The sequence below is a fragment of the Lonchura striata genome, chromosome 2, assembly GCF_046129695.1.
Source record: "Lonchura striata isolate bLonStr1 chromosome 2, bLonStr1.mat, whole genome shotgun sequence".
Classification (NCBI taxonomy): domain Eukaryota; kingdom Metazoa; phylum Chordata; class Aves; order Passeriformes; family Estrildidae; genus Lonchura; species Lonchura striata.
The window spans coordinates 19,213,686-19,226,717 of record NC_134604.1 but is presented as its reverse complement, the minus strand read 5'-3'; the positions used below and the strand labels follow the sequence as shown (position 1 = coordinate 19,226,717).

Sequence of the window (13,032 nt, the reverse complement as noted above, 5' to 3'; positions counted from 1 at the left end):
GTGCTCATTTACCAGAAGTGGAGGCGTTTGGAGTGAAGCTGCCCCAGTGGGGTCACAGGGAAGGCTGGGAGGAAAGCAGCACGAATTCTGCACTGCCTGGTGCAGGTGAGGCTTCCTTCAGGTATCTACAGGAGGCTGAGCCCATACAGGCTGTCCTGGGACCATGGGCACTAAGCCCAGACACAGACAAAGCTCCTGGGCACAACCCAGCTGAGTGCCTTGCACACAGAACTCCTCTGACATGTCCAGGAGGAGGGTGGATGCTGCTGGTTGCTCCATGGCCAGGAGAGACCCTTTGGTGAGCAGTAACAGAGGAACCTGCACGGGGTTGGTCTATTCTCCCATGGAACAAGTGAAAGGGCAAGAGGAAACGCCCTCAAGTTGCAGCAGAGGAGGTTCAGGTTGGATATTGTGAAAATTCCTTCTCCAAAAAGGCTGTCCAGCCCTGGCACAGCTGCCCAGGGCAGTGGTGGAGTCCCCATCCCTGGAGGGACTGAAACCTGTGTGGATGGGGCACTTGGGGACATGGGACAGTGGTGGCCTTTGCAGGGCTGGGGGAAAGGTTGGACTGGAAGGTATCAGAGGGCTTTCCTAATGTGAGCAATTCAGTCATTCTACAATTCTATGGATGTGGTCCCTGGCATCCCTCCCTGAGCAATCCCTGCCCAGACTGTGCTACACTGTACCTCTAGAGAGCCCCATGTTTCTGAGGTGGCCACAGAGCTGCCTCATCCCGGTTTCAAAAATGCCCTTTGTGGGATGTGGGTCTTCCATTCTCCCCTGACACCCCCAGAGCAGAGGGGCACGGGAGAGGAAAGACACCAGCTTCCCCTTGGCGTATGGGTGTCAGAGACTTCTGTTTCCCCAGGACCGGAAAGGACCGTCCTGTCGCAGCGCCGGGGACACAAAAAGGGGCTCGTGGCCAGGCTGTGTCACAGCGCTGCTGGGGACACACAAAGGGGCTGGTGGCCAAGATGTGTCACAGCGCTGCTGGGGACACAAGGCAGAGGGACAGGCTGCGGGCAGGACGGAGCTGTGGGCAGCGAGCAATCCCTGCGGTCGTGTCAGTGAGTCCCAGAGATACCCAGCCTTCCCAGGAGCCTGCTCTCCCCGCGGAGCACCCGGGGGATTAACCCTTTTAATTGGATCAGCAGCCCCGGGGCAGAAGCCACCGCTTCGCGGTCGGTGGCATCACCTTCCTCGCCCTGCTCCTCCTCCGTGCGTCCGTGCCCTCCGCAGGCATCGCCCCGCCGGGACCCCGAGCTGTGAACATGGGGTGGATTCGGGGGCAGAGCTGATACGGTGCCCTGGCACCTTTCATCTCCCGCAGCACCGGCTGCGTGTGCACATCTGTGAGCAAGGAGCAGCCTCAGCTTGTGACTGCAGAGATGGTCACGGAAGCGTGGAATTGTTTGGGCTGGAAAAGACCTTTTCACTCCCTCCAACTCCCTGACAGGAGGGGGCGGCCAGTGGGGTCGGGGTCTGCTTCTGCAGGACTCAGACATCCTGCTTCCGCTTCTCTGGAACCTGCATCTCCTGCCAGCCCTGGCGCGATCCTCTGTCCTCTGCTGTGACCTGTTTGGAGCGCACCAGATCTCTCACGGCTGGTGCAGCCCGTGCTGAGACACCCTCGGTCTCTGCAGAGAGCACTTGGGCACCGGCTAGGGACCAGTTTGGGTCCTTAGTACCAGGCAGGCAGGGACTGGATGGACCTGGTTCAGCTGGAAGATATGCCAAAAACGTTTTCAGAAGTGCTGAAACTGGGACCAAGGAAAGGAGGGGCATCTCATCCTTGGAGAAACCCAGCCTTATCCTGGACACAGTCCTGAACAACCTGAAGTGACTTCAAAGTTATCCCTGCTTGGAGACAGATGTTGGACCAGGGACCTCCTGGGGTCCCATCCAGCCAGAATTACCCTGTGGCTGTGTGCTCTGGGATGGATGGCAAGTCACCACCAAAAATCTTGGCTCTACCTCTGGGGTCTTAAGGCTTTTTTATGTCAGAGCCGTGCTATTTCATGCTGTATTACCAGGTTAGTCAAAAAACTTCTCCAAACTTTATGTCTATATAATTGCCAGCTATACTCACTTCCTTGGCCCTTGCTGTTTTCCACTGCATGGGGTTTTCAGCCACGCAAAATACCCACTTTCACCTTCATGTGCACCAAGCCCCCTTCCCTGTGGGGAAGCCACCACCTTCTGGGGGTGTCTACTGGAGCCCTGCTGCCCTCAGGAACAGCGGCAGAGCCAACGCTGATGATGGGCACTACTCGGCTTGGGGTGTCGCTGCACCACCAGGGGAAGTGCAGCCACACCAGAAGAGGGTCTGCTGCTGCTCCAAATGTCCTGTGTAAAGCCCACAGCTCTGGAGGTGGCTTGAATTTTTAGGCATTTCCCGATGAATTGCGATATATGTTCTTGTATCACCTTCCCCCAGTCAAAGGGAGGGATTTCTCCCCAAAAGGATAGGATTTCCCTTAAAATCTCTCCACAGAGACCCACGTACTGCACTAGGCAAATGTTTCCCCTGCATCCACTCTCCTCTGAACATCCTTTTCTTTTTTTTCAGATGAGAAATGTTGAAACCAGAGGATTGTCAGTGCTGCAGGGCTCACAGGCTGTTCTCGTGCCACCACAGACCTGTCTCCTCTCCAGACTAAACAGTCCTAATATTTCCTGTCTGTTCTCCCATAGAAATGTGTCTGTAATCACTCTTTTCTCCTGTTCCTTCACCTTTTTGAATGCAGGAGCAGCTCAGGATGTACCTAATCTGGCAGGTTGTCCAAGCTCTGCTGGGGAAATGGGATCACATTTCCCTGTCTCCAGCTTTGTCAAAGTTTGACACCCCCAGAATCAGGAAAAAAAGAAATCCCTGCAGAGAGCAGCTTTGCCAGCAAGTCAGGACTATCTGGACACTGGAAAAAGCCCCTGGCTTCCTGGAAGAGTGCTGCTGAGAAAGGAGCGATGAGAAAAGCAGGGAAATCCTTGGAGATCGCAGCTGGAGCCAAAGGAGGGATGGAGGAAATGTGACTGGCATGGCACGAGCACAGCCCCAGAGGCCCTTTCCTCTTGCAGGATGCCTGGCCTTTGCCCATTCCCAAACATGGGCATTCCAGAGGGAATATAGGACAGACCCATGGCACAAAAGAGCTGCTGGATTGTCCTGTGGCTCTCCTGCCCCTTGGGATGAAGGAGATCCATTTTTGCTGCCTCTGATTGAACCTCTGGGTGGCTTTTCTTGCTCCCCTGTTTTTTGGCCATGTAAGTATGTGGCTCCAGCAGAGATCCCCGTTTATACAGGCTGGGTAAATCCAAAGGAAACTGCTTACAAGTCCTTCTCACCAGTGTTGTCAAAAGACCATGATTCAGTGCTACTTTTTTGGGTAGAAATTAATTAGTTCAGGCCCATCACAATTATCTAACTGAAGGAGCACAACAATAACCCACTGTCTAATGGCTCTTCATGGCCATTTAGCACCATCTGGGTCATCTGATCTGGGGCTTTACAAACAGTTGAAAATGAAGTAAGAAGGACTGCTTGGTCCAGACACCTCTTTTTGCCTCCTAGCTGCATGGACAATACAAATAATTCTGGTGGACCCATTAGACACAGGGACAGAGCAAAGATCAACACACAACTCACCCAGCTCCTCTGAGACTGGAGTCCCCAAGGGGAAGGTGGTGGCTCTGGAAGGAGCAGGGAAAAAGAGCTTGGCCACATCTCTTGTACCCTAGACTGGATCCTCTTGCAGCTTTAGGGGCCGAGTTTGAGTGGTGAGGACTGACAGCTTCCTTCCAGGTTATCCTGGAGTTTAGCCCTGTGGCATCAGACCCCCAAGCAAACACACCCACCCCTGTGGAACAGAGCCCCACTCAGGGCTAAACTCCAGGACGACCTCAGCAATCCATCCTCCAGCCTCCAGGCAAGGGCAACCAGAAGGTATTAAACCACAGGTCCAAAAAGGGGTGGACAGGCAGGTCTCCAAGAAAACTTTCTAGATGGGAAATGTAGGCAAGTGTTCCCCCAGAACTACCTGCAATGTCAGTGTCCATCCAAACAGGGTAAAATTAGGAATTTTATCTTTTTTTTTTACCCTACCTGCCTATACATCTGTTTTTAGCTTGGTGCTGAGTGTTGCAGGCTGCAGCTTTCACAGAAAACCTGGGAAAGGGGAGGTTTGCTCACTGAGGGCTGACTGAAGTAGAAAATTTCAAGCAGGATTTGGCAGGGGGCTGCAGAGGGACCCATAGGGGCTCCTCCAAACCCTGTCAGGCTTCCGGCTCCTGTTCTGTGGCAGGAAGATCAGCACTGAGAAATGAATGGAAATATTGATCCCCTTCCAAACTGCTTTTAGCATGTCCCGAGAAGTTATGCAGAGGCCGGTGTTGGCTCCTGCTCCTCCCCAGCACAGAGCGGGAACCTGGAATGGCCTGGACAGACACAGAGGAGAGCTGCACCTTGTCCTTACCTCCACGGCTTCCCTGGAAGTCAGGAAAAGCCAGCCCTACAAGGGGTGGAGGCTTTCAGTAAGTGCCCACGGCTGCATCACTCAGCTGTCCCTCCTGGGTCAAGAGGTGTCCAGGGAAAACTGCGAAGTGCTTTGCTGCCTTCCCAGATGGATTATTGGCCTTTGGAGCTGAGTATGATTTACCAAAAAGAACAAAAATGTTGATTAGAGATTAATATAATTTGTCCCTTCATTTAAGCAACCCCCAGCCTGTGATAAACACCCAAAATTTCCAGGGCGAACTCTCCAGATGGTGTTGACCTGCTAATAAGGAAGAGGTCACAGGACTGGTGTTGGATTTCTACAGCAGCCTCACCAAATGCTGGCCCAAGCTGACTATGTTCCCCAAAAAGGCATTTGGTACCATTGGGAACCTCTTGCCCTGCAGGTCTGAGCAGCCCTGATGCAAACTGAGACACACTGGTATCCGAAGAGTTTTGTCCTCCAGGCTGGCAAGGCCAGGGTTAACCCAAATTCATCCAAAAGGATTTTGAGGAAGATTTTGTCATTGAAAAGGCAATTTAACCCTTTCTGGTTGGTCATTTCCTCTGCTACAAAAGCTGAGTTTTCCTCTTCCTTGGCCAGGCAGCACATGAGCAGGTTGGGGTAGGGATGTCTGGGTTGCCTTGGCTGCTGGCTCAGCCCGAGGGACTTGGTGTCTCCTAGGATAAACAGACGAGGGCTGCATGTGGAGAAGTGGTGAGAGGTGGGACAGGCAATCACAGCTCAGCTCGGGTTCCCTGCTCTTTCCTTCAGAGATTCCAGCAGCAGAACAGCCTGATCCCTGCTTGGGGCTCCAGGACAAGCTTTGGGTGATGCTCTCCCCCAGCCTGGGGGTCCCTGTTCATGGTGGGGATGGTCCCTCATCCCCCTGGAGTTCTGCATCCCCAGGGAGCAGATGTGCTCCCCACACCTGGCCTGGGGAGGAGGGATAACGTCATCCGCAGCTCCTTGGCACACAAGTGTTTGCAAATTCCCAGCCAGTGGGCCAAAGGAGAGGCCAGCTGGGGGAAAAAGTCCTGGGGGAGCCCATAGCCAAGTCTCCCAGCTGGGAATTGGTGGGGAGGGCTCAGGCTCTGCTCCTCACAGGGCCTGCAGTTTTATTCCCTTTCCCCAAGGTATGGGGAGGGAGAAAGAATCTCCTGCAAGCAAAAATCCCTGGGATTTTGTTCTTCAAACACCGTGGTTAGGGATGATGCAGTCGGGGATGTCCCTGGAAGGCTTATGGGAAATCACATTCTGGTGATCCTATGGGATGGACTCTGTGCATGCTCCTCTCCCATGTCCTCCTCTTTTTCTCCTCTCCTTGTTTGTTTCAGTTTTTAGACATCCTGGAGCATAAGAGGCTCAAGAGAGCATTGAGGTGGGTGACAAAACTCTCCAGGCTTTGACCTGGGCTCCCGTCCTTGCTTTGATGCCAGCAGGGCAGAGTCTGCTCCCCTTTCCAGCCTGTGGTCCCGGCTGGGAGAGATGGGATCTTGGGAAGCAAATGCTGCTCCCTGGGTGTTTTTTTCCCCCCTTGTAGTGAATTTTGAAGTTGCCAATCCCTGGCCATGGCACTGCTTGGACTAATGGAGGGGAGATGTGGGTGAGGAGATGCCCCCTCCTCTGGGGAATTCCCTGGGGAATTGCTGGGGAAGGGGGTGCACTGCCCCAGCTCCAGCGTCCCGGGGTGGGTGTGTCTCCCTGTTTAGCCCCGTTCTCAGCAAGGGCAGGGCTGCTGTTTCGCCACTGGAGCTACGTCGACGTCCCAGTGAGACAATCCCTGTCACCTGGGGCCCTGGCACTGAGCAAGGGACATCCTGTGCATCACAAGGGCCCCACCAAGGGCAGGCGTGTCCCTGGGGTGACTGGGACCTCACAGCCAGTCCCTGTACTCCCCCAGCAGTCACGGCTCTCCAAACTGTGGGTGCCTGACCCCAGACACATCCCTGTCACCAGGGACGACACAATGGCCCCCAGCTCAATCAGCCCCTTCTGCTGCAGGGCAAGGAGACAGCCCAGTGACTACCCCCAAAACCCCCCGGCCATCGGGCTGACCAGTCCCTTCACCCCCTTGCAAAGGGGCCAGTAGCCAGGAGCCCGTGCCAGGACCAGAAGCTGGTTCCATACAACCAGGGAATATAGTAAAATTAAAGCTCATTAAGCACTTAGAAAAGGGTTTGCATTGAGGGGGAGTGGGCAGGGGGAGTGAGGGGTTGTGCATCTCAATACTGGCCTATTTAGAAGGGAGATTTAATAACAGGGGGGTTGGTTTTTATGGCAATAGAGTTATTCCACCTGGGCTAAGAAATACATTCCACATCTGCCGAGCCGTGTAACCAGACTCTAATTAAAACTGTGTGCCAAGCGAGAGCCTGGCTGTAAAACACAAAGCTGGCTTTTAGAGCGGCTGGGAAGTGTGGCCAGGCGGCCTGGAGGCTGTGGTGGCCGGCAAGACGGGCATGGGGCTGGCGGCAGGGCTGTGCCACCGCTCACCATGCCCACGCTGGGGAACAAGGAGTGGTGGATGGGGCACTCCATGCGTCTGCAGGGACCCTGGGACACGGTGACACCCACGCGCATGTCCCCACATCTTGGGGACCAAGTGATAGCTCTGGGTGTGCTGTGACACCGAGGGTGGTGGCTGCCCATAGTGATGGTGACACCCACACGTGGGACGGACCACGGGTGGCTGATGTCCACACACAGGCAGTGCACGGGGACTGGTGACATCCACATGTTTGGGGACAGTGTGACATCGCAGTGACAACAGGGAGGGGGTGACATCCCCCTTTCCACAGTGCTCATGAAGAAAGGGTGACATCGATGCATTTCATGGGGACGGGGTGACATCGACACACCTGTAACGACCAAGGGATGGGCTGGCACCCCTGTTCTGCGACAGGGGACAGGGTCGTGTCCACAGCGACGCCCACACACCACGGAGTGACCATGGGACGGACGGTGCCCACCCATCAGCAGTGCCGGAGCAGGGTGACACCGGTGACAGCCGTGTCCCCGCGGCAGCGGCGGGCAGACACCGGGCTGAAAGGGCGCCCTGTGGGCCCCGCCGCGGAACACCCGCGCTGGGGTTTTACAGCCCCGCGGGTCGGGCCCAAAACGTCCTGAACAAACAGCGGCTGTGTCTCTGTTTAACAGTCCGGGCCTCAGACAGAGGCAGCAGCGCCAGTTCTGATGGAGAAACTAATGAAACCTTCGAAATAGTTTGTACGGGAGTAGCGAGGTGAGAAAAAAAAACCCAGAGCGATTGCTGCCAAGGAAAATACACTTACCTAGTAAAGCATGAGTAATAAGAGGCATTTTTTACAGTGTAAAGATATAACTTTTCACGAAAATACCAAATAAGGCTCCATGTGAAAAGTTGCCAGCCTTTCTAGATGCTTTTTATTTTTTCTTTCCCTCTCTTTCTTGCCTTTCTTTTCGTTCTCAAGGCACACGTGTGTTTTCCCCAGTGCCCCTTTTGCAGGAGCTTGTTTACGGGGTCGCCTTCCCGCCACCCCCGGCTCAGGTTCCGTCGCCCTGAGATGAAATGAAGAGGGAATGGAAAAACAGGAGCTGCTGTTCTGCGAGACTTTCTATTTTTAAAAGGTTAAAAATATCTGTTTTCAGACACATTTCAGCCGAGAAAGCGCTGGGGTGAAGTGACGCAGCGGGACAGGAGGAGTAAACAACGCCGGGATGTGCCGGGAGGCTCGGGACCTGCGGCTCCGGGGATGCTCCTGGGGACGGCGACAGCGAGGGACAGCGAGCCGGGGATCTGGCCGCGGGGAGTTGAAGGACTGCATAAGTCTGCGGGGCTCCGTGCCACGGGGATACTCAGCCTCGAGAGAGGATGCTCAGCATCAAGGTGGGATGACCAGCCCCAAGGGAAGGAGGTCCACATCCAGAGGGATGCCCGGCCCCAAGGTGGATGCTCAGCTCCCGGGTGGGATGCTTAGCATCCAGGCAGGATGGCTTATCTTCTCCAGCATTACAGCCCTGGTGTCCTCGTGGGATGGGATGCTTGGCGACTGCACATGGATCCCACCACAGAAGTGGGATGCAGTACCCACTGTGGGAGGAAGAGTGTGGAAAAGCCATCTCCAAAATCCCATGGATACTTTTCCACCTTTGGTTTTGCAGCTCCACTCCCTTCTCCCAGGCCAAGGTCCTGGTGAGGCTCCCTGGGCTGGCTCCGGCAGCGGCTGTGCCCTCGTGCTCATCCCTTGGCTCACTTGGGCAGGAGCACCCACATCCGACATGCACCATGTTCCCAGACAGGGAGAACCAGGCAGTGCTCCAGGCTGGTTCAGAGGGGCTGGAATGCTGGAAAAGATCCTGGGAGTGCCAGTACTGGACATCAGCTCAGGTGAGCCCAGGTGAGCAAGAGGCTCCTGGGCTGTGCTGGGCACCTCCAGTGCTGGTAGCAGCTCTGGGCCCCTCCTGACAAAAGAGACTTGGAGAGGCTGGAGGGTGTTCAGGGCAGGGAACAGAGGTGGGAAGGGAATGGAGCCCCAGGAGCTGCTGAAGGAGCTGGGAAGGGGCTCAACCTAGAGTAAAGGAGGCTCAGGGGGGACCTTGTGGCTCTGCACAACCCCTGACAGGAGGGGACAGCTGTAGGGGTCAGGCTTGACTCCCAGAAACAGGGACAGAAGGAGAGGGAACGGCCTCAGGCTGGGCCAGGGGCGCTTCAGGGTGGACATCAGCAGGAACTTCCCCATGGAAAAGGTACTCAGGCCTTGGAACTGCCAGGGATGTTTGGAGTGCCCATCCCGGAGGTGTCCAAGGAATTCCTGGAGGTGTCACTCAGTGCTCTGGGCTGGAGACAAGGTGGGCACTGGGCACAGTGTGGACCCGATGGCCTTGGAGGGCTTTCCCAGTGTGCTGGGCTCTGTGGTTCTGCGGTGCCGGTGCTGAGGCATGGCCTTGGCAGGTCCTGCTATCCCTCAGAACTGCTGAGGGATTTTGCTTCCTTATAAGGCCCTGCTGTTCCCTGATCCGGTGTCTGTGGCCAGGCTGGCATCGCCTGTTGGGAGAGCAAAACAATTCCCAGCAGGCTGCCAGGACACCCTCCTGCCCAGCTCAGCCCAGTTATCCTCCTCAGCACTGGTGGCGCCCCTCACATCCCTCTGGCTCTTATCTCCAGACTGCCTGATGCCTGGGCAGGAAGGCTTTCTCTGAGCAGGCCCTGTCCTCTGGGAAGGAGGGTTATAAATCAGCTCAGCCGTCTCCTGAACAAGGCACGGAGCTTTTGCATCCCTTGGAGCAGCACTCCCAGCCCCTTCCCAGGGGCTGCTGGTTCAGAAGCACCTTGTCTGACAACAGCCCAAGTGCAGCAATAGTCTGTCTGCACAGTGCAACTCCTCAGCGCACCTGGAGAATGAGGATGACAATTCCTCTGCCTGAAATAAGGCTGTTAGGGAGGAAACACTACAAACTGCACTCCTCTGAATGAACCTCTCCCCCTGCTTCTTCTGAGGCTCTTCCAAGGGTGTAAATATGGTGGGGAGATACAGGGGGAAGAGGAGAGCAGATCCCCCTGGGATTGGATTTCTACCTCTAAATGACCCATACATGGGTATAAAGACTTCTGCATCTCCAGGAGGAGCCTTTGGACCCTGAGCTCCACCAGTACCACGTCCTGAGGCAATGGGAAATGTGCTCCATGTTCCAAGAGCCTGGCTCCTGGATATTTTTGCCCCTCCAGTCCCTGGGTGCCAGAGGAGTGACCCCCACCCACAAGGGAACCTTCTCCCTCTCTCCAGCTCTAATTTCTGGCTCCCAGGCATCGCCTGGGAACACTCCAGCCTTGGCCTAGGGGGCATCCAGGGACCTGAAGGCCCCCTAGGGCTGGCAGCCCATGGAGTGCGGGAGTGGGGAGTATGAGCTCACGATTTTTGGAAGTCTGAAGTTCTCCCGGCTCTGGCTCCTGCAGACATTAAGTCATTTTCCGGAGGAAGTGCCGTATGACGTCAATCTGGTTACAGGAGTCAGGGTGGAGATGGCAGCTCCAGCGAGACCACAGCAGAGGTGAGAGGCAGGAGTACCAGGATACCCCGTCCTGTCCCTCTGCCACAGGAATGACACTCCAGGGGTCCAAATTCAATACAAATGAATTCAGATGAGGTTTCAGATGCCCTAAAACTCTCAGTTCAAAGCTTCCAGCCCTGGTTTTGACAGAAGAAATCTTTACCCACTTCACCAGGGAAATGTCTTTGACTTCCTCTCTGTCAAGTATCACAACAACCCTTGGAAATCAGGATTTCACACATTATTTAATGAATAAGGACAAATTAAAAAAAACCAAAACCAAAACTCTGTTCAATGGGATTTGTTACTCATCGCTGCCTTTAAAAATACCACCTTCAACACTACCAAGAACAACAGAACCACTATGGCAGGGTAGGTTTTGCTCTCAACAGTTAAACTTTCTTCATTAAACCAGAATAAGGTTGATCATTCTCTCCCCAGGCCACAGCATGGGCGCAAACCCAGCAATGCTGCTGGGGTGCAGCAGCTTCTCTCAACCAACCACTGACAACACCAGTCCCTGCCTGGGAGCACTCACCAGCCCAAACTTCAGGAGTGCTTGGCATCAACTCTCCGGAAAATGTTTTACATCTGTCTACCAGCCTCAGCACCAACCAAGCAGAGGCTCAGACCAAGAGCTCCTTTCTGGTTAACAGGATTGCCGTGCTTTATTCCTCTCCCATAACAGGTTCCTCAGGACTATGTGCTGTGGCACTTTTCCTTCAGCAGGCAGATGACAAGATGTCCAGGGAAAAACTCTTTTCTTGTTTGGTTTATGCCTGTAAAAAAGCCCTTAAGGCAACCCCAAACCCTCCAAGCTGCGATGCAGCACGCGCTGCTCCCCAGTACCTGCCTGGTTTATCAGCAGTGCCCTCTAATCACCCTTCCCTCTGACTCACTGGCCTGCAAGGCTAAAGATCCAGTTCTTTCCCAAGAACAGCAAAGCCTCCCCCCAATTACTCTGGAGCCAATTGGGTGGGAAGCCTCAAGGATGTTTTTGTAAAGACAGAACACCAACCGTGGCCCAGTCTATAATTAGGCATCTGAGCAAGTTACAGAGGATATGTTCAAGGAAGAAAAGAGTATGAGAATTTTACATGTACTGCTTTGTCCAAAAAAAGATTATGAAAGGCAAAGCAAAAACTATTTACCAGTCTTAGGGGGAAAATGAAGTACACTTCATTCAGTTAAAACTGAAGCAGATGTTCAATATTTGTGTCTGTGCCTGATGACCTGCTACATTACAGCTGCTACCCAACGTGAACATCTGGATCAATCTGAAAAGCTGAGGGTGTACAAAGAGGGGAGGAAAACACCACAACTCCTCTCCTAACTTAGCACCAAAGGAGTGATTACAAAAATACAATTTCATGTGAACAGATTAAATAGCCTTTCAAGAGTTCCTCTAGATGTTGCCTCTAGCTGGCAGTTCCTACACCACTTAGTGAAGATGACTGAAATTATTGCAGTAACAAATAAAAACTTTTCTCTGATACAAAATCTAGTCCAGAGGGCTTCCTTACACAGTAAGCAGGGCACCTTGCATAACCAGCGGTTGCATGTTGACCTCTACAAGCAGCAGCAGCTTGGAGAGAGCCACACAAAAAAGGGAGCAACACTCCCAAGCTGCCAAGAGGAGACAGACCCAGTTCATTTCTTCTGGCAAAAGCCCATGATGGAGACCTGTTTGTTTGCTCTGCTGGCAGGTGCTGCCCCTTTCTTTGGGTTCTTCCTTTCTTCCTTTGGTTGTCTCTTGGTGGGCAGCATGGGTTGTTTTTGTGGAGTTGGAGCTTTGGGCTTGGGGAACTCATCCTCGCTGTCTGTGCAGGATTCGCTCTCATAAACCTTCTCAGTCACTGGTGGAAAGAACAGGGAAGGGAGCAGAGGATGATGATGGTTAAGCCATCTTTCCACCAAAGACCTCCCCACGGCAGCCTTCCCATTGCCCTCCTGGAAAAGAACGCTTTGGGTTCAAGAAGCACATGTCAGACACAGGAATTAAGTCCAAAGTTAAGCAGCAGGAAATTACCTCAACTTGCGCCAAGGGAGGTTTAGGTTGGCTATTAGGGAAAATTCCTTACCTAAAAGGGCTATCCAGCCCTGGCAGAGCTGCCCAGGGCAGTGGGGGAGTCCTTATCCCTGCAGGGATTTAAAAGCCATGTGGATGTGGCACTGGGGGACATGGGCCTTGGCAGTGCTGGGGGAACAGCTGGAATCTATGACCTTAGAGGGCTTTTCCAACTGCAGTGATGCTGAGATTCTAAGTCATATGGCAAAGGCTGACAAGCAGCCATCAGAAAGTGATGAATTTGAAGGAGATCAGAATCAGTAGTTTGGCATTAGACAACGGAACATCTATTTTATGGCTAAACCCCACCATTCTGACTTGGTCTGATTTCCACAGGGGCCAAAGCAATCAGATTTTCCAGAAATCTAGGCAAGACAACCTAGAGACATCCCCAGGCTGCTCTCACCAGCACACTGGACAGCCAGGGAAGAGCAGAGCAGACTT

The 13,032-nt window shown here is 53.8% G+C and overlaps 1 protein-coding gene across 3 annotated transcripts in view; it reads right to left on the bottom strand.

The window, feature by feature from the left end:
- The window catches only part of POLD3 (DNA polymerase delta 3, accessory subunit), a 36,852-nt gene that overhangs the window by 1,754 nt on the left and 22,066 nt on the right, over positions 1-13,032 (bottom strand). For 2 of the 3 annotated variants that reach the window (XM_021544013.1, XM_021544014.1), the window contains exon 12: positions 10,747-12,376. The exons of the other annotated variant lie outside the window; for it this stretch is intronic. In XM_021544013.1, the coding sequence (XP_021399688.1) occupies positions 12,171-12,376 (206 nt within the window). In that variant the 3' untranslated portion in view covers positions 10,747-12,170. Of the gene's footprint in view, positions 1-10,746; positions 12,377-13,032 lie in introns of those variants that run through there. 3 annotated transcript variants of the gene reach the window in all.